Genomic DNA, 27,670 nt, shown 5'->3' with positions numbered 1-27,670 from the left:
TAATTAATAATAATAATAATAATAATAAAGTTAGTTTGCAATCCTGACAGATTGGATACTGTACAACACGTTTGCATGAGGCTTCAATCCAAAAGTGTAAGACTTACAAATCAAGCAGTGTTGAGTGCCGTACCACAGTATGAATGATGACAGCGTGTCAAGGCTCTTTGTAGTGACATGTTTCTTATGGTAATCAAGCCTTTGACACAGCATCATACCAATGACAATTGTCCTAATTGCATTCTATGTTTACAGCTTTCCTCACATGCAGCACTCAGTTCATTGCAAAGCGAGGCCAGAAAGAAAGGGGCTAGGTAGGAGGTAGGGACCAGGAGAGTGCCACAAGGCTGGTTGGCAACCTTAAGTAGACAACGATGTGCCAATGGGGTCTGTAGCTTAGTGATAATGTAAAAACTACTACTAAAATCTTAACAGATAGGCAATGTTTTTATAGATATAACCGAGTTGCTGAGTGAATTGAAACATACCCTTCTGACGGTCATAGGGGTGGTGTTGGTGTGGTCGCAGTAGCAACAAGCACATAGGGGGCACAAAGGCACGTACCCCCTCAGATTTGTCCTTTTTTTTAAAAATCAGATGTTAAATGAATTACTAAACTTCCTTTAAGCCCACGTTTTATCACAATTATATATAAAAGATCTGTCAGCGGTATTTTGCAAACACACAATGTTTGATTTATGGCTCTAGATTTCAGGAAAAAGCTATTTCAGGTGTTTGAAAATTGTGAACTTCTCCAACTTTCGGAGGGGCAAGCAGCCCCTGTCCGGACCACCCCCCCCCCCCCTCCATCCTCATGTACTTTGTGCACCCTCTAATGGGTGCCCCTTGGCTGCCAAATAACTACTTCTCCCTAATGTGTGGAAACGGAAGATGTACACAGATGTACACAGTACACAGTAAGCAAAATAGCCTGGTCAATCCTGGGATAAGGGGGAGTGAAATTGATTTAATGTTTTTATGATAACTAGAAGTTGGCTAATCACATGACAAAGTAGTGTCTTCAAATTGAGGAGTGTTTTTTTTTTGTTGATGTTGCAAGGTCAGAATGCAAGTCTGTTTTGGAAATGGGTGCAAATGCAAAGTTTTCCTCAAGTGTGTGTCACTTAATATGCATGCCATTAAAGAAAGAGAGGGATTTTAGGTTATTACATATTGATGAAAGAAATGTTACCCACTTCACAATGTAACAGTCAACCATAATAACTTTATTACATTATTGGCAATGTATTACATTATAGCATTTATTACTTTATAAATGCAAAAGTTATTACATTATTAGCAGCTATTACATTATTGTCAGGTGCTACGGGGTCTACTAATGAGCGATGTGTGAAGCCGGTGCTAGCGGGACCACCTGAGGGTCACAACCTGACTAAGGTCCTATGGACGCTGACGGTTTGTTGCTGTCGGATGATCCAGTCCGTTAAATATAAAAACGCGTCGATGTTCGTATCAAGACGCCTGTTTCAGTCGGCGGTGTTTAAACAAGTGTGGGCGGTTTATGAGTTGACTTGTTTCTGCGCTTCATTGAGGGAGAGTTCAAATGAGCACAGACCCACTGTGTACAGCGGTGTTGTGCTCTCCTCTCGCTCCTCAGATGTCATCCTGTATTTATGAGGGCTAAAACTGGATCACTGACAGCTCAAAGATCCAAAGCTAAAGGGCGGGTAGCTTGGGAGCAGCAAGTGCTATAGCTGCGTTAAATAAACCCCACGGTGAAGACAGAGCTCAGATAAGACTGGAGAAGTTCCAGACACGGTTATGGATTCTGTTTCAGCTCCGATGCGTATATAAAGTTCGACATATTAAAAACATTTTATTGTATAAATGTTTAATGGCCTTGCACAGCCGTAGCGATTCAATATTGAAGAGGATTGAAATCCCATGTCTCCATGTAGCAAGCGATGTTAAGCAGAAAATCTCTGGAATGTGTCCAGGCTCCAATTATCTGTAGGCCAAGGAGAGGAAGGCGGAGGAAAGAGAGAGGGAAAGAGACAGGGGAAGGGTGGAGGAAGGAAAGAGGTCCATTTATGTGAAGGAGTGGTGGATGGAAACGGACAGGGGGAATTATGCTAAACTAGCGAACAGCTCAGTTGGATGTGGGTCTGCCGCACAATCATGCAAAATGAAGCACAGCACCAGTCCGCCTGAATCTACAAGATATGAGCATCTGAAGAGCAAGATGGAAGGGACTTTACATCTATCGTACATGAGCAAAGAATAACTGGGGAGAAACACAAATGTAACGCATAACTGCAATGTTATCCAGTCCAACCATCATACAGTACTGCTGAAGACTGATCGGGCAGTTGCTAAACATGGACAGTTCAATGTGTGGTGGACACACAGTAGCATGCCTTTGAGGAATTGCATGCCGTGTTTAGTCCAGGGACAAAACCCTAAAATACAAACAAGCGCTACACAGATTGGAGTGAGCAGATGAAGCCGGGGACAGAGCTGACCATAGAAATGCCAGTGGTTTGGAAAGGGCAACAATGGCCAGGGGGAACAGTGACCACAGCTACTGGTGTTTCCCTGTGATCCCTCATTGTGTAAAATCTCCACATTGCAACTTGCTCTCTCCAACACACACACACACACACACACACACACACACACACACACACACACACACACACACACACCTGAGGTTTGTGTTACTGTTGACAGGTTAAAACCTCGAAAAGTGATTTCATTTCCAAACCACGTAATATGGTGTAAGCCGCCTCGAAGGCGTTTACACATCTGTAAACATAAAACAGCTCTTTGAAATGCTTGAAAATGCATCTCATTGGTGAGCGGACTTCTTTTTACATCATCATCATCTCGCTCTAGACGGTGTTCATGACAGTAACGTAAACTGCCACATGAAATGGCCATCAGCAGCACTGCAGCTGCATCTCCCACTCCTCGCCCTCAGCAGCCCAAAGCCATTTACAACATGATGGGGGAGAGAGAGCTCCGCGTAGCCTCTGGCCATTCTAATTATAACAAACAGGTCTAATACACACTGTGTAATCTCCCAGCCAGTTATGATAAACACATTGGAGCGGAATGAAAGGGCTTTAGCAAATAAATAAAAAATGAAACGGCACCTATTCTGGCTTTGTGTAAAGAGCGAGATCCGATAACAAGAAAGGCAATTTCCCCGTCAGATAACATGAATGTGTGCAACTCGGCTCATATGAAATGGGGAAGCGGGCTAAATGAGCTATGTGGCTAGACGGCTGCTCTCAGCGCTGAGCTGAATTCCACAGTGGATTGACTGGGTGACAGGCTGACAGGGCAGCACTGGCAGATCAAACACACGACAAAACACAGCGAATGCAGGGCTGCCCAACCTCTCCTCTCCACCCATCTCTCGTCTCGCATTCTTTTCCCCATTCAGCCTTCCCCTCAAAACCCTCTCAACCTTTAATGTAAACCTCTCAACCCCTTTTCACACTATTTTTTCAGATAATATGTGCCATTCTAGAGCATGTGTACACATGTGGGATTAAAAAAAAAGTAGCAGTTGAAAATTAAAATATAGTATACCTTTTCTTATCACTGTTAGCACAGAACTAAAGAAAAAAACATGTTCCTGGTCAAATCGAGCTCAGAAAAACTGGAACATCAATATCAAGGGTGACTTTGAATTTTAGAATTGTATTTATTTTTTGTTGTTACTTTTACGCTTTTTATCATTGTGTTCAATTGGTAGTTACAGTCTTGTCTCATCGCTGCAACTCCCGTATGGACTCGGGAGGGGCGAAGGTCGACAGCCGTGCATCCTCCGAAACACAACCCAACCAAGCCGCACTGCTTCTTGACACAATACAAACTTAACCCGGAAGCCAGCCACACCAACGTGTCTGAGGAAACACTGCACATGGCGACCGTGTCAGCGTGCACTGCGCCCGGCCCGCCACAGGAGTCCCTAGTGAACGATGGGACAAGGACATCCCTGCCGGCCAAACCCTCCCCTAACCCAGACGACGCTAGGCCAATTGTGCGCTGCCCCAGTCGTGGCCGGCTGTGACAGAATAATCTAAAGTTAGACGCGATGATATGTTCCAATTCTTGACCTGTATCAGTTTCGCAGAAGCTGACCCTCTGGCCTTTAGGAACTCTTTACAAACTGATCAGAGTGATAGTGACCCATTGTGGCAATACAGAATGTTAACAACCAAACACAGGTCAGAGTAACATCACTTGTCTGTTCTTTCGACCAATTGTTTGGTCAACATTTTCAAATGTGTATTTGTCCATATGCAGTGCATTCGGAAAGTATTAAGACCCCTTGACCTTTTCCACATTTTATTACGTTACAGCCTTATTCTAAAATGCATCAAATAGTTTCACACAAAATATCACTCTACACACAATACCCCATCATGACAAAACAAAAACAGTTTAGACATTTTTGCAAATGTATTCAAACTAAATTTACATAAGTATTCAGTCCCTTTACAGCACTTTTGGCAGCGATTACAGCCTCGAGTCATCTTGGGTATGATGCTACAAGCTTGGAACATCTGTATTTGGGGAGTTTCTCCCATTCTTCTCTGCAGATCCTCTCAAGCTTTGTCAGGATGAATGGGGAGCGTTGCTGTACAGGTACGTTCCGGTCTCTCCAGAGATGTTAGATTGGGTTCAAGTCCAGGCTCTGGCTGGGCCGCTCCGAAGGCACTGTATAGACACATCTTATGTGTTTTAATCAAATCAGCTATATTCACTGAGCTTGTCTGACGCTTTAAAACACATTAAGACGCACAAATGACTTGAGGGAGTCTGACCAGCAATTGATTTGATTGTGCCGGGCCGGGCTCAGACTTGTGTGTTGTGTTAAAAAAAATTACAGCGAGTGACTGTGTGACTAGCACCCGTTGTCTTTCTCTCCTCCCTGCTGCAGCGCAAAACATAAAATTGTTTATCGCGCTGTCCATGTTGCTCAAGCTAAACATAATTACAGCCCCCCAAAAATTCTGTTACCGACATTCCCTTATCCCTTAACACTTCCTCTCATTACGTGACACGTATGCATCGCATGGACGTGACCTATAGGGCCTGACCTATAGGATATCATAATCGCGTCAAAAAATGTGTTAGAACAACTCCAAACACCATAACAACAAAATGGATGCAGAGGACGTGACAAATCAACTCGAAACGGGGAATGTTTACTGGTTGCTCATGAGTCAAAGGGGAGCTCAGATGTGTGGAATTACATTTGACTAGTTGTGGAAAGTACTGGAGATCAAGAAAAATTAGGTAAGGCGCAAGAGCTGTGCGCATATTATGTGTGCCAAATATAATTTTTCGTACCAGAGAGTGTTGTAAAAGTGTTTTTGTCAATTCTTCATTACAGCAAAGACTAGAAATTCATGCATGCAATTTCCGAAATGGAACGGTTTATTTATTATTTAAGTTAATTATTCAAGGATCGCTTCATTTTATTTTAAAACTAAAATGCTTGATTGCATTTCAAATAAGGCTGTGTGATGGCATGAGCATCATCAATGATTGATTGATACAGTAGCCTATATACGTTTTGAAATAGAGGCCTAAGTAAGTTACGGTATTGAGACTAAACAGGATGCCCTCTTAGGCCTACAGCTCAATGGTGGTTATGCAAGGCTGCAATACTAAGCCTACTAATGATAATGACATGACTTATTATTATAATGATGATCATCATTATAATAATAGTAATAATAACAATAACAAGGAGATCAAGAAAAATGAGCTTTATTATTATTATTATAAATAAAACATTTCGGACTATTTGGAACAGTGTAAACAAGACTAAATCAATTATAAGTAATACCAGAGAGGCTGTTCTAACAAACAAAAAAAGTGTAAAGCCTTTATTATAGCAAAGCAAATATAAAAAACAGACGAATTTGTGAAATTGTTTAATTGACATATTGTTGCGTGTGGCTTGATGCTCACAGGCTATTAAACAAAAACTCAATCAAGCAACAGAAGCCGGATCTGTCTTATTTCTGTAGATATATATGATTTAGGCTTTGAGGATGATTTATAAAGCCAGGCAAATTTCATGGTTAGGATATTGATTATAGATCTTAAGTTGGGGTTTCCGCTCTCCTCACTTTTCTTAGACAATAAGGTAAGGGCTGTCTCCTAACTCCACTGCTACTTCCGCCACATTATTCTCAACACCAACATGCTGGTTAACTTTGCTATTATGCACATAGCAACATGGTCTAGGAAAAGGTGCCAATTCAAAAGTGCACTGATCTGTTTCAGAACCACGGACAGCAACCACTATCCCAACGCTGAAGAAAGCGCATGTTATAAAATAATATCATTTTTATTAGTGTTGCACCATTGTTGTTACGTACTGTAATATAACCATATACAATTTATGTAGCACATGTCTTAGTGATGGACTGTGCCATCCCCACGGCCTCCACGATGGATTGGTCCACTCAGACAGGTGCAAATCAGTCTTGTACACCATGATAAATATATATATATGTATATATACTTTTTGTTGTTGTTGCTACTGCTCGACTAAAGAATTCTTGGTCGACCAACAGCCTATCAACCAAACAATTGACCAGTTGACTAAATGGAGTCAGCCCTTGATGCTATGGTGTCTCAAGATGGACAAACAGTAATATTGGCGCTTTTTTCAAGAGAAGGTTTTTTTAAGGGAGTATGTGAGGCACAGATGTTCACGTCGCCTAGCCGAGTTCTGCTAGGGGCAAGCCGAATCTAGTATGCTGGTGCCTTAAAGACGAGATTTTGAGGACCGTTGAGGTCTTTCAGCTTTTGCTTTCACGTAGAAACCTTTCTGTCAAAGGGGCCGGTACTGTTGCATCGATTTATAAGGATGCTGACCCACAACAAAGCCACTGGTGTAAGGTGTGATCAGCCACAGCTTTGAGGGAAGTACAGGTGACCGACGACAGCCCTTGAAGTGACCCCATCATCACAGAGTCAAGAAGGGTTAAGAGGGAGCCGGGCCAGAAGGCTTTGAGGCCTGCTAACCTCTTCACCTGTTTGGTTATGCTGCATTAAGTCTGTCAATGAGAGCCTTGGCCAAGGCCTATCACAATCACGACAGCCAGGGATGATGAGAAGGGTCAAAGGGGAGGTTTGTGGCTATGAATTTAGACCACCGCAGGGAGGACACAAAAACCACATACAGGTGGTGGATAGCAGGGGTTAAGGGTAAGGAGTGATAAGTGAGCCCTCAGCTTGGAATCTCCAGAGAACAGCTTGATATGACCACAGGCGGGAAAGGTATAATGTGAAGGTGACCAGTATTAGTGCCTCAACAGGGAGCACGGCTTTACCAAGTAAATCATTGTGTTGACTCGGCCGTACCTGGGGACAGCTGCAGCTGAGGGGTGGGGGTGGTGCTGTGGCATGGGTGTAGTAACAGTATTGTGTGTGAACTATTTAAGAGCCGGTTTAACTTCACAAACTAAAGCCAGCAAAGGAATACCTCCCAGGAAGAGAAAAACATTTGGCATCTGAAATGAGATACTGTGCATCTATCAAGGTGAATATCTGTATACAGGCGTGGCGTATGACACACAAATAATTTACTAGTGGATACAACTAAAGCCATCATCATCCTCATATGGGTACTGTACACCCAAGCATCTACACTACAGTAGCATAAATGTGAGAATAATATGTCATGTCTGCCACAGAGTAAACAAGCACTATTGGCCAGCAAATTGTCCAGCTCACAGGATGAATTCCAATTACAGTAATGTCAGAACTCCTGTCATGTCCTATTTTTACCCCACATCCTGTGAGATTACACACCTAGTATGACAATACACCCTCTGGTACAGTAGCTCCAACAGACAGCCTTAACGTAGCACTGCCTTGGCCAGGTGCCTAATCACAACTCCCGGGGTGCGTTGATGTGTACGCCACAGCGCTACCCCTGGGGAACCAACCCAGGCCCTATTATCCAACATCAACCAGGATCTACTTCTCCTTGACCTGGGAGCTTCACACCTCCAACCTACACATGTATCTACCGAGATACACGCAGAAGCGCACACACACACTGGGTAAAATGTATCCCTAGGCCAAAAAATGAATTTGATATTTTTTATTCTGCTGAGCTTCTCCACTGTTCTATGTCCTATGTTTCTCACACGTTTCCTCCCTGCAGACAGCATTTGCTATGTTTTATTTTCTCTATACTGTAAATAGTATATGGGCACTGTACTTCTGTGGACGTCGGCAAGCCTCCTCTGCTAGCCTTAGAGTTACTGTAAATCCACCTCAATCACCCCACCCCTCCTAAAACTTTCCTTCTCCTCAATGATGATGTCTATGTGCTATTGTATGACGTGTAGTCCTATAAGCTCTATCACTACCGTGTGTTGCGCCACTTGTATCGGATACAGCGGGGGGTCTAAATGATGAGGTGGAGGGCGAGTCATGACATGAGTCAGTGTTTGACCTTTCCTGAGAGCACAGAGTCATGTCCCATTTCAGGGTCACATGAAATCAAAGGAATTACTGGGGCAAAAACAACAATATCCACACGATTAGACTGGGCTTCTTCTAAAGAGGATTTAGAGCTTAACTTTCTAAGACTTACAAGACTTATGCTCAAGACAGGCAGTAATTGAATAAGGCATTTGCACAAGTATTATCGCATGAGTTATAATTCGTTTTATTTAATACGACAAACACATATTTCTGTCAAGTAAAACTGTCCAAATAGGCAACCTTGCATGCTTTGACATGTGTAACGTTCGTCGTCCTCATCTGAGGAGTATGAACGATCGGAGGACCAATGCGCAGCGTGGTAAGTGTTCATGATGAATTTATTAAACACAGAACACTAAAACAAAAATAACAAAGAGAAAGACACGAAACGAAACCGTCCTCTCTGGTGACATACACAAAGACAGAAAACAATCACCCACGAAACACAGGTGGGAAAAGGCTACCTAAGTATGATTCTCAATCAGAGACAACTAACGACACCTGCCTCTGATTGAGAACCATACCAGGCCAAACGCAAAACACAACATAGAAAAACGAACATAGACAACCCACCCCAACTCACGCCCTGACCAACCTAAAACAAAGCCATAACAAAAGAACTAAGGTCAGAATGTGACAATATGCTGAAGTAGAGATGATGGTAATTCGGTCATTTTCCCCGACAAAGACATCTAGACATTGTTTTACAACAAATCAAATCAAAGTTAATTTGACACGTGCACCGAATACAACAGGTGTAGTAGACCTTACAGTGAAATGCTTACTTACAGGCTCTAACCAATAGTGCAAACAAGGTATTAGGTGAGCCTTGGTGGTATAATGATCAAGCATGTTCTGTAAATATATTCTCATTATCCTCCCATCAATTCCTTGGAATTGAGGATGACAAGTAAATGGGGTCAAATGAGCTCAACGTGAACATTGCACAGCAGTAACCATTTCAGATTGCACCTAAAAGAGGATCGAGAGAAGAGAAGAGAATCGCATACAAAAACAATTAATTTCCTTACGCTTATAGAGAAGAGGGAAGATGGGGTTAGAAATATAGAAGGGGAGAAAGAGAGGAGAGCACTTTTCAGCACTTTAGATCTAAGATCTTCTTAACCCAAGAGAAGGGGGGTGGGGGGGGGGGGGGGGGGGGGTTGGAGAGAACAGAAGAAAACAGAGGGCAAAAGGGCTCTCTAAAGCAGAGAGGGTAATGATGACCACCGACACAGCCTCTCCCGAGGAGGCTCAGCTCCAGCTCTCTCTTCCCAGCATCAGTTGTTAGTGGAATGGAGAGGGTAATGCGGCGCTTGGTCATGCCAGACATTTGTCTCTCACTGTTATGTCGAGAATGACTCTTATTTAGCATTTTTTGTTTCTTACCAGTCAGAGCTAAATAGTCCAACAGCAATGACACAATAACAGTGACCTGACAATTAAATCAATTAAACAAACAAACCCACATTAAAAAGACCCATTAAAAAGGTACGCTGGTTGAGTTGTGTATAGTCCCGATTCGTGCTGAAAATCCAACTTTTTTGATACTGTATTTAATACTGTCATACCAACAATGAATGCTTGCGTCTGTGAGCCTGGTTGTTCTGTGCTTTGTGTAAGAGAGCCAGGATAAAGATGAATGCTGAGGTAAACTGTAACCACTGGCGTGGAAAGATGAGTTGAGCAACAAAGAGTCATGGTGAATCATACAACAGTGTTGTTCAAGCCTTTGCAAACATGTCTGGTTGATTTATTGACTATTAAATAAACAGGGTCAGTTAACAAACAATACTCAGCTAATTGACATGAATCATTTTAGGGGAAAGGTTTAGGGGAATCTTTTAAATGAATACCACCCAGGCTCACTTGTTGGCTCCGTGTCTTCAGTTGGTGCATAAAAGCAAATTATGAATTATTTCAAAATGAAAACAAATATCTACTTCCCATTGAAGAAGTCTTCCTGGGGATTTAAATGAATTCTATTCATATTTTCAACACGTTTTTTTAATGGTCTATAGATTTTGTTACTGCCCAACGGAAACTGAGGAGGAATCAGACAAACTAGGTGAAACCTTTGTTATCCACAGTCAATTCGGTCAGTCGAGGAGTGAATAAAACCCGGGTGGACAATTAACGATGCTTGACATTTTCCATTCAAGATGGTGTATTATAATCATTATCATGTACCAGGCAAATAATGCCTGCTGCGCGAGCCTTGATTGGCGTGCTCAGTATACTGCGGTGCTGCAGTCAACTGAGACCTTGTTCACTAAACACAGAGAACATTACTCCTGTTCTCAACATGACTTTGAAAAGACAATGCAACTGAGAAATGTTCTCTGTTATGCACCCTGTGAATAATTGAGAAATATGTACAGCTAACCCATGTACAGTATACTAATATAATTTATAATATATACCAATAAGCAAATGATTTTATGCAAAGCAATATGCAGTAGTAAATGCGTATATTTTCGTAGGGGTGGCCCCAGTGGGACTGGAACCCACAACCCTGATGTTGCAAGCGCCAAGTGAGCACAGGACCACACATACAGGACCATACTGTATGTCATACAAAGCATAGTCCACAGGTCTAAAGTAAGAGGACTGGTAAAACACATGATAGGGTTTTGTTTTCTCTCTTTTTTCTCCGCTCTCTCATATATCTTACACCCTTCTCTACTCAACGCTTTGACTGTGGTGAGTCTTGTAAAAAAAATAATTAGGTTGGCTATATCTGTATACAGCTTGCTCGATAGTTCATAGGCATATTAAACACTTTTTTTTGTCATGTCCCGGGACTGGCTTCCTAAAAAATGAACAGAGATTTCTGGATGAAGATTCAGTGAGGGGCAGATGCAGTTGCAGGGGTCCAGTGAACTCAGTAGTAACGGACGTTGGTGGAAGAAGGTGAGGACCAAAGCGCAGCGTGCTACGTGTTCGTCATTTTATTAATGGAACTGAACACTGATTAACAAAACAACAAAAGAGAACAACCAAAACAACTCCGTCAGGTGCAAAACACACTAAACAGAAAATAACTACCCACACCACACAGGTGGGAAAAGGCTACCTAAGTATGGTTCTCAATCAGAGACAAGGATAGACAGCTGCCTCTGATTGGGAACCATGCCAGGCCAAACACAGAAATACAAAACATAGAATGCCCACCCCAACTCACGCCCTGACCAAACCAAATAGAGACATAAAAAAGGAACTTAGGTCAGGACGTGACATTAGTGGACTGAAGCTCAGGTCAGCCGTGGCAACTTGTTCAGACAATTAGAAATATATGGCATTGGTGTTGCCATTTGCCTTTATAATAAGGGCTGTTTTATGGTGCTGTGAATTTACTGTTGACTCTCTACACTCTGAAAACACGAATAACTGCTCTCTAATGGAGGTGTTAGGTAGTAACTCTTGAGTTTCAAGTTTGTGGAAGCTCACAATTTCTCCTACCATTTCTACCGCTCTGCGTGACAGTGATTATTATTTTATATGAGCATTTGTGTGGAACAGTTTCATTTCAATAATAACGTTTTCGTTTATCAAAATCATTTTCATGTGGTTAATCATTCAAATCTGAATTAAAATTCCACGAATGCAAGATCACCAGCCTCTGCCATACGGACACATTAATATACTGTGATCCATTGGCAGCTAAATAACTGAGTACATGGAACTCAGAGACAGCCTATAGGCCAAATGCAGCAGTAGGCCTATAACTGCCATCATCAACTAAGTAAAATACATAGGCCTAAAGCTGACAAAAACAGTAGAAAATATCCTGATGAAAGTTCAGGTTATTTCTATCGCATGAATTACTCTACTCCGCCTGTCTGCCCCCCTTTCTTTCTGTCTTGACTTGAGATATCACCAGTGGTGTGCAACATTGTAGGCTATCAAATCAATCAACTGGATCCGTCCGGAAGCTATCGCTAGCAATCTTGCAACGTTGTGTCAACTAGCCTATTCCAGGCCCTCAGTTTCCTGTGCCATTGAGCTCGGGGACAGACGGCTGTTTTTTTTCCTTCTACTGGATATATGGAATCATCAGATCATGCTATTTTGCATGAATCAAGCTCGATGATTATCAAGGATGGGAGAGTGTTGGAAAGATTTATTTTTTTAATCGTATTATTCTCAACAGCGAAGAAAAAATTACTGAGAAGCTCAGCATATTAGTGGTGGACGTGGTGAGTTAAGACAGTCAGAAATCAGACATCCACAAATGGGCAGAGACATGCTCATTGCTCACATTGAACACTCTAAACAAAAGACAATTAAAAAAAATGTCTCACAAGAGAAGCAGGTTGTGAACTCTGCAAACAATGTTTCCACTCCGAGAATGAGAACGGTAAATGACTGTAATTAATACATGCATTAACAGAAATGAATGTAACCAACTTGCATGTGACTAAATAAAAATCTAATCTAATCTTCCTCTCTGCTGAAACTATCTCACTGGAGAAAACATCAGAGTGAGTGAAAACGTGTACCTCCATCTTACTATATGTAACCCACGTATCTGATGCTGTCTGGACAGAAATAGTGTGAAATGGCATAGTATTTTTGTCCAGACAGCATCAGATACAGTACCTGCAGAAAGTATTCACACCCCTTGACTCTTTCCACATTTTGTTGTTTTAAAGCCTGAATTTAAAATGGATTCAATTTAGTTTTTTTTGTCACTGTCCTACACAGTACCCCATAATGTCAAAGTGGAATTATGTTTTTCATTTTTTTTCCAAATTTAAATAAAATTGAAAAGCTGAAAAATCTAAAAACTCAACACCTTTGTTATGGCAAGCCTAAATACGTTCAGGAGTAAAACATTTGCTTAATAAGTTGCATGGACTCTGTGTGCAATAATAGTGTTTAACATGATTTTTGAATGACTGCCTCATCTCTGTACCCCACATATACAATTATCTGTAAGGACCCTCAGTCAAGCAGTGAATTTCAAACACAGACTCAACCACAAAGACCAGGGAGGTTTGCCAATGCGTCGCAAAAAGGGGAACCTATTGGTAGATGGGTAAAAATAAAAAAGCAGACATTGAATATCCCTTTGAGAATGGTGAAGTTATTCATTGGACTAACCTTAACTCAATCACTACAAAGATACAGGCGTCCTTCAGAACTAAGTTGCCAGAGAGGAAGGAAACCGTTCAGGGGTTTCACCATGAGGCCAATGGTGAGATTAAAATAGTTAGTACGAGTTTAATGGCGGTTATAGGACAAATCTGAGGATGAAGCAACAACATTGTAGTTACTCCACAATACTAACCTACTTGACGGTGTGAAAAGATGCATCCTGTTTGCAACAAGGCTCTAAAGTAATACTGCAAAAGATGTGGCAAAGCAATTCACTTTTTGTCCTGAATACAAATTGTTATGTTTGGGGGAAATCCAACACATTAACTGAGTACCACTCTCCATATTTTCAAGCATAGTGGTGCTTGCATCATGTTATGGGTATGCTTGTAATTGTTAAGGAATGGGGAGTTTTTCCAGGATAAAAACTAAATGGAATGGAGCTAAACACAGGCAAAATCCTGTACTTAGTCTAGGAGATAAATTCACTTTTCAGCAGGACAACACAATGCCGAATCTACAACGGGGTTGCTTGCCAAAAAGATAGTGAATGTTACAGTTTTGACTTAAATCTGCTTGTAAATCTATGGCAAGACCTGAACATGGTTGTCTAGCAATGATCAACAACATATTTGACAGAGCTTGAAGAATTTTGAAAATAATGTGAGTAATGCGTCTTTCTGTCAGAGCGCGTCTCGGTCAAATAAATGATACATTTTCAATTATTTATTTAGATGGGCAAGGAGGTACTGCAGGGCGGGCCAGGCCCCCTAAGGTTTGTTCATAACTCCGGCCCTGGCGAGATTATTGGCGCATGTTGGCCTTCCGTCCACTCACTCACACACACACACACACCCACATCTGGAGGCAGAGGCCTGCTGGGGATACCCGGGGGGCTAGGAAGGGATTAAGCCAAAACCTTTACATAGCAGTCAGTCTTCATGCACACACACACACACTCCTCATTATCAGTATGTTCCTGGGATAAGGGCCTCTGTTGTTCTCCAAAAATAGCACGTTTGAAATGGTCCAGTCCATCTGGCCTACCCTACCTGCTGACTGTTTACAAGGATTAGGTACCTACATGTTAGTCGGCCTTAGATTCCAACATACACGTTGTAATAATAAAGATGGAGACAAAAAGTAGGAGAGAATTCATGTAATAAATTGCATTTATACGTAGCTTGTTTCACGTAGAACTTAAAACCTTTTTGCAGTAGCCTTATTTTCATACGGGGCGGCAGGGTAGCCTAGTGGTTAGAGCGTTGGACTAGTAACCGGAAGGTTGCGAGTTCAAACCCCCGAGCTGACAAGGTCGTTCTGCCCCTGAACAGGCAGTTAACCCACTGTTCCCAGGCCGTCATTGAAAATAAGAATTGTTTGAATTGTTCTTAACTGACTTGCCTGGTTAAATAAAGGTAAAATAAAAAATAAATACATGAGCACCAACATGTGAAGTTCACAGGAGCATATCAAATTGGGTGTCAAAATGAAAGCAAAGAGTTTATATTTTTTGGAAATGAAGTCATAGATACTATATTTTTCGACAATTGTCTATCTTATAAATTCATTAATGGCTTTGATTTCTGGTCAAGCAGATGGGAAATGGGTCTTAGAAAACATCTGCCAGAAAAAATCTTGAAAGGTATTATAAATACATCAAAACACAATAATGTTGAATTAAAGACCCCTGCCAACTAATATCAACATATAGTTTGTTTCGGATAAATGATTTGCCTTCTGTACGTTTCAGAAACATCTCCTTGTGCCTTGTAATTCCATTACCAAAACCCACATATCTTTAAGATACAGTATTTTCTCATTTCACACCCTCATCAGGAGGGAGGATAATGAAGATTCACAGAAGTAACAAGTAACGGTAGACTTAGTTAGTGTTTTTACTGATATCAATTTTTGTTTATGAATTATCAAGTGATTCAAAGTTGGTTACCCAGTCTGTAACAGAATTAACGGAAAACCATATACGTCCATGTTTCACAAGTTTGGACAGCACAGCACAGTGAAGAGAGAGTACAGAGCAGTAAGGAAGAGTAGAGTATAGTTCAGTTCAGCACAATACAGTTCAGTACAGTAGAGCACACTAAAGTAGAGTACAGTATATTGTACTCTACTGAATTATACTTTACTCTACCGTACTATACTTTACTGTACTGTGCTCCACTGTGATGTCCAAACTTGTGAAACAGACATCTATGATTGGTTCAGATTTGGTCCGAACCAACCAAATGTATTATTCATTAGAATAATAGCCAGTGTGTAGAATAATTACTATATATGCAAAGGATGATATTGCATATTTCTACCTTTGTGTACCTATTCAGGATACATCACCATGAAGAGGAAGACATTCAAATCCATAATTATGCATTTCAATGTAGTACAGATCAGGGACCCATGATGTAATTTTGTTACCGGGTGTAAATCCCTTTCCTTACTGTGGTTCAATAACCAAAATAGATGTTTTTTCTGCCCTCGTTTCTGCAGACATCTTTGAATCTAAGGGAGATTTTACAGTAAATCTGTTACCAACCTTTGCGTCGCCACAGTTCTTCTAGTAAATTGTGTTTGGCATACATTTTAAATCCCTCTCTCTCTCTACACAACTGGTCCAACAGGCAGGCGTAGCTGTAAAGTGCCAGGCAGCTACTGGCGTTAAGATTTATTTCCCTTATGCGATGTACTGTTTTGGTCCGCAGTAGCAGATCTCTCTCTCTCCCTCTCTCTCTCTCTAAGCTATATCCACAAACACTTCAATATATAAATGTTTTGAAAGTTTGAACCGAGTAAAAGTTCATCAACATTTCATAAATGTACAGTTGAAGTCGGATGTTAACATACACGTAGGTTTGAGTCAATTGGAGCTGGATCTATGGATATATTTCAAGGCCTACCTTCTAACTCAGTGCCTCTTTGCTTGACATAATGGGGAAATCTAAAGAAATCAGCCAAGACCACAGAAATCAAATTGGAGACCTCCACAAGTCTGGTTCATCCCTGGGAGCAGTTTGCAAACGCCTGAAGGTACCACGTTCATCTGTACAAACAATAGTACCCAAGTATAAACACCATGGGACCACGCAGCCATCATACCGCTCAGGAAGGAGACATGTGCTGTCTCCTAGAGATGAACGTACTTTGGTTCGAAAAGTGCAAATCAATCTCAGAACAACAGCAAAGGACCTTTTATTGTATATTGAAGATTTACTGTATATTCTCACTGTCACTGAATTATTTAATTAATTAATAGTACAATTAAATTGTGTAACCAAGTAAGAAGGGTATAGACTCAAATTGCTTCAACTCCTTTTAAGTGGGCATAAGAAATGTGTTATTCAAGACCATGTACTAGCCAAGATTGGTGAAGGGTACACAAATAGAATAAAGGTGTTTTGACATTTAAATGTAGTTAAAGAAGGGGCATGGTGGTAACTTTCTGAACTGTTAAAAGTAAGAACACAGTTTAAAGTAATATCGAAAAAATATTGATATTTCAGTTGTGATTGGGGAATACCAACCAAATGATCAGGATTGAAAAAAATAGATTTCCCTTCAAAATTCACCAGAAACAACCATTTCACAGCTACCCATTTCACACCGGAACACATTGACCCCCCCCCCCCCCCCCAATATCCAACACAAAGTTACACCCTTGCTACTGGATGAGTGCCTCACCAACATGCACACTATATGTCGATGTCACTTCCAGTACTCAGTCAGATGTCCAAACACAGGGGAAATCTGAGGCGTATAATCTGCTGAAATAAATATGGAGCAGCAGATCTTTCAGAGCTCGTAGATACATAACTCAATGGGTGGATAGATAGGAAGCACTTCCTACAAACGTGCAGCTCCTCGTTTAAAAGGACGTAGCCTCGACAGCTGCGAAAGGGGTTAGCAAAACACCAGGAACACCCAAATCTATAAACCCATATATTTTGAATCCCACTACCATGGCAAAGACAAAAACAGAAGTGTTCTCCTGTCATATTACAGCAATATATTATTATTAAGGTCACTTTCATAATACATCATGTAACAATTACATAATAAAAAAATCAAAAAAATAATGATAAAGATGAGATTTTCCCCCCTCAGGAGTATTGAAAATTAATACAACATTGCAGCTTGAAAAGCTTTAAAGACTCGACCACTAGTGGGGCCACTAGAAGGGCCGGGGAATACGACCACTAGGGGGGGCGGGGTATATAATAAGCATGTCCTCCTGCATTTCGATTTGGGCACTTTGTATTTCAATTGGCTAGGTGCAAAACATAAACAGAGGGCATCTGCTTTAAACAGGGAATCTTTGTTATTCTGCGGAAGGAACAAAGTAGCCTGAAGTGGGACTGTCATGTTGGAATGTTTGGCTCCTCTACATTAGTGTATGGTGAGCGGGTGGATGTGCTGTGTGAGGACGATGCCAGGCAGCTTGGATAATACGAGGGACTTTGGGGCTTTCCAGCAACATAAATCAAATTGACTTTCTGAATAGCCTCATAAAGTGGCACGCCATCGCGATGCCGTGCACGGCGCATCGCCTGTCCCTTCAGCATGCAGATCATTAGAAGGCTCCTCGGCAATCAAGTAATGCGTGTGATATGAAAATGCCTCCCTCAAATTCTAGCGTCACAGGAAAGGATGATGCAGTAGGCTATAAGCTAGGCCAACTAGGCTATAGCACTCTGTTGATTTCAGGTTTTCCCCTTTCCTTCTTTCTTTAACCGCAACAAATAGACTAGAAAGGTATTCCTACATCGTCAAAGTTATGCTTAACGTAGCTTTTCATTCTCCTGACCACTCACTTGTTTTGGGAGACAACGTAGGCCTAATTATTTCCGATGAAACACAATTTTGTTCCTTAATAATTAGGCCTATATTAGGCTATAACTAAGCCGGTCCTTTTTTTTATTATGCTGTCCTTTTCTCACTTGACAGTGACATGCGAGGAAATATCACAACCAATAAGTGGCCTAATCTACCATTTCCACCAGGGAGGGGAATCGTAAGGGTAACCTTTCATGTAGGCCTGGTGATTCAAAATAGGAACGTCTAGCAAGGGAAATGAGCTATTGATTGAGGGTGGGGAAGAAAATAATGACTCGAAAACACCACCAAAGGTTGTTCATCGAGGAAAAATGAACAAACAGAGGCTTGTTGTCATTCATCAGAAAAAAGAATGACATTAAAATCACATTACAACTGTGTGGAAAAAAATGAAATAGACACATAATAGGACATAACTAATACTGGAGGCTGAATATTCCCAGTTTTTCACTGGAGAAGCAGCTTGTCCAAAGACCATCCATAAACCAAGTCCCTGATCTTCCCAAATAGCTACAGCTACAAACAGGCTACTGTAAATCACCTACACCTACCTTGTTTCACACTGACAATTTGTCTGATGCATTAAATTGACTTCGATGCATTTTGTCAGGTGTGCGACAAACAAAAAAAATGCATTGCACGACAATGGCCTCACAATAGGCTATCATAAAGTATTGGGGATTGAAATGATCCGAAAAATAAGGCCAATTTACTTGACAGATTGACAGCTATATAGAGAGGGTGGTTCAAGATGAGGTAAAGCGTTTTGTGTTAAGTGCACCTAACACTATCAGGTTTATCTTGCTTATAACATTTTATCCATCAGTGTGTTGCGATGTACCATTGTTGAGAGCCTAAATTGGTGTGCATCTCTCTCTCTCTCTCTTTTTCTCTCCATCCCCCATAGAGAGCAATAATGATCATATTTTTTTTAGGCACTAACGGAGGCCAACTCCACCATGGCTCATTGACCAAAGGAAAGCCTATTGGGAAATTCATGTTTTTTGGGGGGGGATAAACACTGAAAATATGGGCTGGGATAAACACAGGCTTAGGAGATCTTAAACGTTTTGTTCTATGAGGTAATCTTCATCAGCTAACGTCACTTTTTGTGAATTTAAGCATTTATGTAATCAAAACAAGCAGATAACAGCACATTTTTTTAGACTTACATTTTTTTTAACTAGGCAAGTCTTCATATTTCATACAGGTCATGTTAACTGACTGATATTATCTCATAGAACAAAATGTATAAGATCGCTGAAGCCTGTGTCAACCTTATTTTTGATTCCCCCATTCATTTTCCCCAGGAATGGCTGAACGAACCATAGGTAACTCATGTCTGGTTTTAAGGACTACGAGTTGGCAAGCTCGATTTGAGGTCACAATGTGTGTCCATTCAAATATTAACCTATCGCTCACACAAGCAAGACATGCATGAGCGTATACACTATCTCTCAGCCGACCCTCCTCTCATTGCCTACATCTAAGCACATTTTTCCTACACCCCATTTCAATCTGCACACTCAACATTGCCTCATTGTCTATAGTGCAGAGAAGGCTAGTGGGAGGAGCTATAGGAGGATGGGCTCATTGTAATGGCTAGAATGGAATAGAATCAAACACATCAAACGTATGGAAACCACATGTTTGACTCTATTCCATTTATTCCATTCCAGCCATTACAATGAGCCCATCCTCCTACAGCTCCTCCCACCAGCCTCCTCTGCTACAGTGGTCCCATTCCTATATTATTGAGGCTATTCCAGGTGAATTGCATGTAGCTAACATGTAATTGTGGAGATATTGTTTAAAGAAATAGAATATCAGCATATTCCTTCCTAATCCGCAGACACCAGGCAATTCTCAAACCACCTGTTTTCAGGCAGCTATTTTCATTGACGCAATGAACAGGAGACCCATTCTATACAGTAAGTTAATATTACATGTTAGCCTATGGTATAAAACATGTATTCACATTTCCCATCTTTAGATTATTGAATATAAAAACATTATGATTAATGCAATTCCCTAACTAAAACATACACGATAATTATATGCAACTTCAATAGTCATTATGTATAATTGCGCATGAGAGGTTAGGTCAAAAATGTCTTTGCAGTATGAGGTAAAAATGAATTGTATTATTGAACAATAATGTATCCCGTACCAATATCATGCTTCGGAACTGACAATGTCCATATTGTTAGAGGTGTGTGGTGGCACAAATGATTTGCCAATTACAGATAGGCTACCCAAATATATGCCGAGGCAAATCCATGCAGAGGGATGGCACCCTTATTAGCGTACTGATTTTGGGAGAAGGCGCACTTACCGATGTGTATGATTGAATCAGAATTCACGGGCTCCCACTCCTGACTCCAAAATATGGCAAGGAACAACACTGCTGAAACAACTTTCATGGCTCCCGCAGTTTAAGGCAATTTTCCCAAGAAGCGCCAAAACCAAGATGAGTGTGACCTGCTAGTTTTAAAATCCCGAGGAGCCAAGGTTTAGTCCATATAGGGATGATCTATCGATGGCTTTCGCACTTGACTTGAATGTAGCTGTTTTCAGAAAGGTAGACGTCCAGTTACCCTGTTGAAAAACCCTTTACATCAAATCGTGCTGAAAGCTATGGAGTTCTCCACAGTCGCATCCAACGCCGGTGCATCCGATCAATCCGAAACTGGGGATAAAGGCAAGCCAAACGCAATGTTCGATCAATAGGAACGCTGTGGTTTGCGTTTCTCATACGCAAATCCTGGGCTGATTTGGAGGAGACCGTAGATTCTGCCTCAGACACGACGCATTTGCTCAGCTTGAACGAATGAAAATAAACTGCAAAACTTGCATTTTCATGCGGTTTCAAAGACTGGATCCATCACTGATATTTAAGACATAAAACAAAAAAAATTATCAAATGTATATTTCACAAGGACCTCCATATTCAAGAATCTGGCAAGCGTAGGTACCACTCTTCTGCTAGATACCACTCTTCTGCGACAGAAAATCAAGTGTAAATTCACCACGGTGCGCTCGATGAGGCTCCGCATGCGGATTCTCTCTAGCAGTCGGTGGGTGAGCTATACTGAGTGGAAGGAGGCCCGGTAGAGAGAGCCAACTACAGGGACAGCAGCAGCAGTTGCCAGCCGCGCATTTTCTGGAACAGAATTACCTGGAAGGAAGACTGACGGAGTCAGAGAGAGGATGATATGCACAGAGGGCGGGGATTTCTCACATGAACCGAGAGAGGCAATCTGGCCAAGCTCTAGCTCCGCCCTGGTTCAGCGGTGGGCATCTCCATGCTCCTCATAGACTGGGGGACACTGGGCATAGGCTAATCTTAAATCTGTTGACAATCGTCTATTAAAGACTCAGTAGGAAAACACTTTGGATCACTTTTGATAGGTGTCAAGTGATCCACTTATACATATTTTCAATCAAATTACATAGTTTCACACCCAAAACCAACTAAATCAAATTGGTCACATACTTAGTAGATGTTACTGCGGGTGTAGCGAAATGCTTGTGTTCCTAGCTCCAACAGTGCAGTATTATCTAACAATTGTAAACAATACAAATTGAAAAGTACAATAATGGAATTAAGAAATATATAAATATTAGCACGAGCAATGTCGGAGTGGCATTGACAAACATACATTAGAATACAGTATATACATGAGATGAGTAAAGCAGTATGTAAACATTATTAATATGACTGGTGTTCCATTGTTAAAGTGGCCAGTAATTCCATGTATATAGTGCAGCAGCCTCTAAGGTGCAGCGTTGACTAACCGGGTGGTAGCTGGCTACTGATGGTTATTTAACAGTCTGATGGCCTTGAGAATAAAGCTGTTTTTCAGTCTCTCGGTCCCAGCTTTGATGCACCTGTACTGACCTCACCTTCTGGATGATAGCAGAGTGAACAGGCCATGGCTCGGGGGGTTAATGTCATCGATTATCTTTTTGGCCTTCCTGTGACATCGGGTGCTGTAGGTGTCCTGGAGGGCAGGCAGTGTGCCCCCGGTGAAGCGTTGGGCAGACTGCACCACCCTCTGGAGAGCCCTGTGGTTGCGGGCGGTGCAGTTGCCATACCAGGCGGCGATACAGCCCGACAGGATCCTCTCAACGATGCATCTGCAAAAGTTTCTGAGGATCTTAGGGGCCAAGCCAAATTTCGTCAGCCTCCTGAGTTTAAAGAGGCGCCGTTGCGCCTTCTTCACCACACTGTCTGTGTCGGTGGACCATTTCAGATTGTGTGAAGGAAACTGTTCATATTGTCTTGTCACAGAACTTTCACACAACATGGGCAGTCATTAGCTAGAGAAGACCAATGGGAGTGCAGTAGAGTGGACACTGGACATAGCCTACACCAATTACAAAAGGAATCACACACACAAACTGATACGTCTCCACACTAATACACCAGAGGAAGCCGTCACTGGAGAATCCTACATCCAACTCGTTCCATTGTATATGCCTTTTAAATAGGCTACAGTATTCCAACTTCCAACTAAACTACAATTCTGTATATGTGTAAGTTTCCAACATACATAAAATCTTATTCAAGCAAACCTTTGATGAGCTCAATATTACCAATTCATGGATCACATTAATAAAATGCAATATCATATTCTGGAACATTGATCTGTAGATTTTCATATAGAGCACAATTTTAAAACTCTAATGTTTAAACTATAAAACACGATAAGAATTTGAGCAGTTGAAAGCTTAATCTACCTATGAAATTGAAAGTGAGGTCAAATTCGAAGTTGGATTTTTAAACTCAAGAGCAATGAAAGTACACGTCAGTAACACTTCATTTTACGGGGTAATTATTAGAGAGCAATTGCATATGTAATTACACTAACAAGTATTGTAATTGATTGTAGTAATACATAGTTACACTACAATACCAACATGCAACTGGTGGTAATTGCAGTCTGTAATTACAGAGGTGTAACAATGAATGCGTGTTACCATGTTTGTTAAAAATGTTAAAGTAGCTGATAGAATCCCAACTATATATCCAAAAGCACCATATTTCAGGCTGCACAAACCATGTGATAAGTGTTAGCCAATTGACACAATTCGGCAATTAAAGGCCTCTGGAGTCTGATGCCCAGGCCAAATGGCAACAAACAATTTCAGACACATAAAAACAGTTATGGTTAAAATTGTGAGCTAGTCATTTGTGCTTGCCAAATTGTAGGCCTATTAAGCTTGGTTGAATAATGGTTTATCAATGGACTTGACATTTTCATAAAACAAACTCTTATTCCTTATTCCCAGGGACATGTGCTAGTCTGTGGTGACCTAAATGCCAGAACCGGATAAGAACTTGACACCCTCAGCATACAGGGGGACAAACACCTGCCTGGAGGTGACAGCATTCCCACCCCCATATGCCCCCCTAGGCACAACTATGACAACATAGCCAACAAAAACGGGTAACTCCTGCAGCTCTGTCGCACGCTGGGTATGTATGGTAGGCTTTGAGGGGACTCCTATGATAGGTACCACGATAGCTCATCTCTTGGCAGTAGTACTGTAGACTACTTTGTCACTGACCTCAACCCAGAGTCTCTCAGAGCGTTCACAGTCAGCACACTGACACCCCTATCAGACCACAGAAAAATCACAGTCTACTTGAACAGAGCAATACTCAATCGTGAGGCATCAAAGCACAAGGAACTAATATTAAAACATGCTATTGATGGAAGGAATGTAGTCCGAAAACCTACCAAAAAAAATGAGGCAACAACAAATTAAATTCCATTTAGACAACTTCCTGGACAAAACGTTCCACTGTAACAGTGAAGGTGTAAACTTGGCAGTAGAAAATCTTAACAGTATATTTGACCCTTCAGCTTCCCTATCAAATCTAAAAATCTCAAATAGAAAACTGATGAAAATTAACAACAATGGCAAATGGTTTGATGAAGAATGCAAAAATCTAAGAAGGAAATTGAGAAACTTGTCCAACCATAGAGACACGGAAAACCTGAGTCTACGCCTTCACTATGGTGAATCACAAAAACAATACAGAAATACACTAAGGAAAAATAAAAGAACAGCACGTCAGAAATCAGCTCAATGTAATTGAAGAATCGATAGACTAACCACTTCTGGGAAAATTGGAAAACACTAAACAAACAACACCACGAAGAATTATCTATCCAAAATGGAGATGTATGGGTAAAACACTTCTCCAATCCTTTTGGCTCTATAACAAAGAACAAACAGCAAAAACATATACATGATCAAATACAAATCTTAGAATCAACTATTAAAGACTACCAGAACACACTGGATTCTCCAATTACCTTGAATGAACTACAGGACAAAATAAAAACCCTCCAAACCAAAAAGGCCTGTAGTGTTGATGGTACCCTCAATGAAATGATCAAATATACAGACAACAACTCTAACATCATCCTTGCCTCTGGAATCTTCCCCAATATTTGGAACCAAGGAGTGATCACCCCAATCCACAAAAGTGGAGACAAATTTGACCCCAATAACTACCGTGGGATGTGTCAACAGTAACCTTGGGAAAATCCTCTGCATCATTATTAACAGCAGACTCATACATTTCCTCAGTGAAACAATGTACTGAGCAAATGTCAAATTGGCTTTTTACCAAATTATCGTACAACAGACCACGTATTCACCCTGCACACCCTAATTGACAAACAAACAAAACAAAAGCAAAGTCTTATCATGCTTTGTTGATTTCAAAAAAGTATTCAACTCAATTTGGCATGAGGGTCTGCTATACAAATTTATTGAAAGTTGTGTTGGGGGAAAAACATATGATATTATAAAATCCATGTACACAAACAACAAGTGTGCAGTTAAAATAGACAAAAACACATACATTTCTTCCCCCAGGGCCGTGGGGTGAGACAGGGATGCAGCTTAATCCCCACCCTTTTCAACATATATATCAACGAATTGGCAAGGGCACTAGAAAAGTCTGCAGCACCCGGCCTCACCCTACTAGAATCTGAAGTCAAATGTCTACTGATGATCTGCTGCTTCTGTCACCAACCAAGGAGGGCCTACAGCAGTACCTAGAACTTCTGCACAGATTCTGCAAGACCTGGGCCCTGACAGTAAATCTCAGTAAGACCAAAATAATGGTGTTCCAAAAAAGGTCCAGTCGCCAGACCACAAATACAAATTCCATCTAGACACCGTTGCCCTAGAGCACACAAAAAACGATACATACTTTGGCCTAAACATCAGCGCGACAGGTAACTTCCACAAAACTGATCTGAGAGACAAGGCAAGAAGGGCATTCTATGCCATCAAAAGGAACATAAAATTTAAAAAAAACTAATCTTGTTGTTTTGGAAAAGAAGGGAAGCGCCCTCTACCAAATTATGGCTCAGTGAATTGGCAAACACTGTACACTTAGAAAGAATTAGATATATTCTGAACAATAAATTATCAACATTTGATCAAATCTGGCAGCCTTTCCTCTCCTACTTGGACGAGTCGGCACTGTGAATTTGTACTTATTAACGCACTCTCAATTGTAATATTTTAATCTACCTTTGGGCAGCATGTGCTGGCCCTGCCACCCGAGCAGTTGGGAGGGGGGGGGGGGATAAGGGGGGGGGGATAAGGGGGGAGGGGGGACATCTTCCCTCTTTCTTTCTACGTGTCCTTGTTTTGTATGTCATGTTTTGTATTATTTGTTCTGCACCCATTTGTTCTGCATCTTGTTGTTCCTGTATGCTCTTTTATGTTTAGATAAGAATTGTATACCTGTCTTGTATACCTATACACCATTCTTGTGTGTGTTTAATAAAAAATATTTGAAACAGGAAAAAAAAAGAAGAAAAAAAAAGGAACATAAAATTCGACATTCCAAATAGGATCTGGCTAAAAATGTTTGAATCAGTTATAGAACCCACTGCCCTTTATGGTTGTGAGGTCTGGGGTCCGCTCACCAACCAAGAATTCACAAAATTGGACAAACACCAAATTGAGACTCTGCATGCAGAATTCTACAATTATATCCTCTGTGTACAACGTAGAACACCAAATAATACATGCAGAGCAGAATTAAGCCGATACCTGCTAATTATCAAAATCCAGAAAAGAGACGTTAAATTCTACAACCACCTAAAAGGAAGCGATTCCCAAACCTTCCATAACAAAGCCATCACCTACAGACAGATGAAGCTGAAGAAGAGTCCCTTATCCTCTAAGCAACTTAATCCTGGGGCTCTGTTCACAAACACAAACACACCCCACAGAGCCCCAGGACAGCAACACAATTAGACCCAACCAAATCATGAGAAAACAAAAAGATAATTACTTGACACATTGGAAAGAATTAACAAAAAACAGAGCAAACTAGACTGCTATTTGGCCCTAAACAGGATACCTGACCACTGTGACTGACCCAAACTTAAGGAAATCTTGACTATGTACAGACTCAGTGAGCATAGCCTTGCTATTGAGAAAGGCTGCCATAGGCAGACCTGGCTCTCAAGAGAAGACAGACCATGTGCACACTGCCCACAAAATGAGGTGGAAACTGAGCTGCACTTCCTAACCTCCTGCCCAATGTATGACCATATTAGAGACACATATTTCCCTCAGATTACACAGATCCACAAAGAAATCGAAAACAAACCCGATTTTGATAAACTCCCATATCTACTGGGTGAAATACCACAGTGTGCCATCACAGCAGCAAGATTTGTGACCTGTTGCCACAAGAAAAGGTCAACCAGTGAAGAACAAAAACCATTGTAAATACAACCCATATTTATGCTTATTTATTTTTCCTTTTGTACTTTAACCATTTGTACATTGTTACACTGTATATATACACACATAATGACATTTGTAATGTTTTTATTCTTTTGGAACCTCTGAGTGTAATGTTTACTGTTAATCTTTATTGTTTATTTCACTTTTGTATATTATCTACTTCACTTGCTTTGGTAATGTTAACATATGTTTCCCACGCCAATAAAGTCCCTTGAATTGAATTGATTAGAGATTTACATTTTTATGACATAGTGATTTATTGGTGTAGGGTTGGTTGGTGGTGGACATTTTTTTTCTCCCCCTTTCCTTGTTATTTTTTGTGTAACAAATGGAACGTGATTGAACACACTACCGCACAGTAGGTGGCGGCAAGCACAAACAAAATGTGCGAACGCCATGATACCAAAGAAGAAGAAAATCCAGACATGAAATTGTG

The 27,670-nt window shown here is 41.0% G+C and overlaps 1 protein-coding gene across 3 annotated transcripts in view; it reads right to left on the bottom strand.

The window, feature by feature from the left end:
* The window catches only part of grid2 (glutamate receptor, ionotropic, delta 2), a 559,781-nt gene extending 538,104 nt beyond the window's left edge, over positions 1 to 21,677 (bottom strand). For all 3 annotated transcript variants that reach the window (XR_002475295.3, XM_021620869.3, XM_021620870.3), the window contains exon 1: positions 20,774 to 21,677. Coding sequence is in view for 2 of the 3 variants with exons in the window: in XM_021620869.3 (XP_021476544.2) it covers positions 20,774 to 20,861 (88 nt within the window). In the remaining variant the exon portion in view is untranslated. The remainder of the gene's footprint in view (positions 1 to 20,773) is intronic.
* Positions 21,678 to 27,670: the final 5,993 nt, after the last annotated feature.

Source organism: Oncorhynchus mykiss, chromosome 11 (assembly GCF_057628025.1).
Source record: "Oncorhynchus mykiss isolate SJ-2025 chromosome 11, ASM5762802v1, whole genome shotgun sequence".
NCBI lineage: Eukaryota > Metazoa > Chordata > Actinopteri > Salmoniformes > Salmonidae > Oncorhynchus > Oncorhynchus mykiss.
Note: the sequence above shows the minus strand (reverse complement) of the source record. Positions and strands in the feature narration are given on the sequence as shown.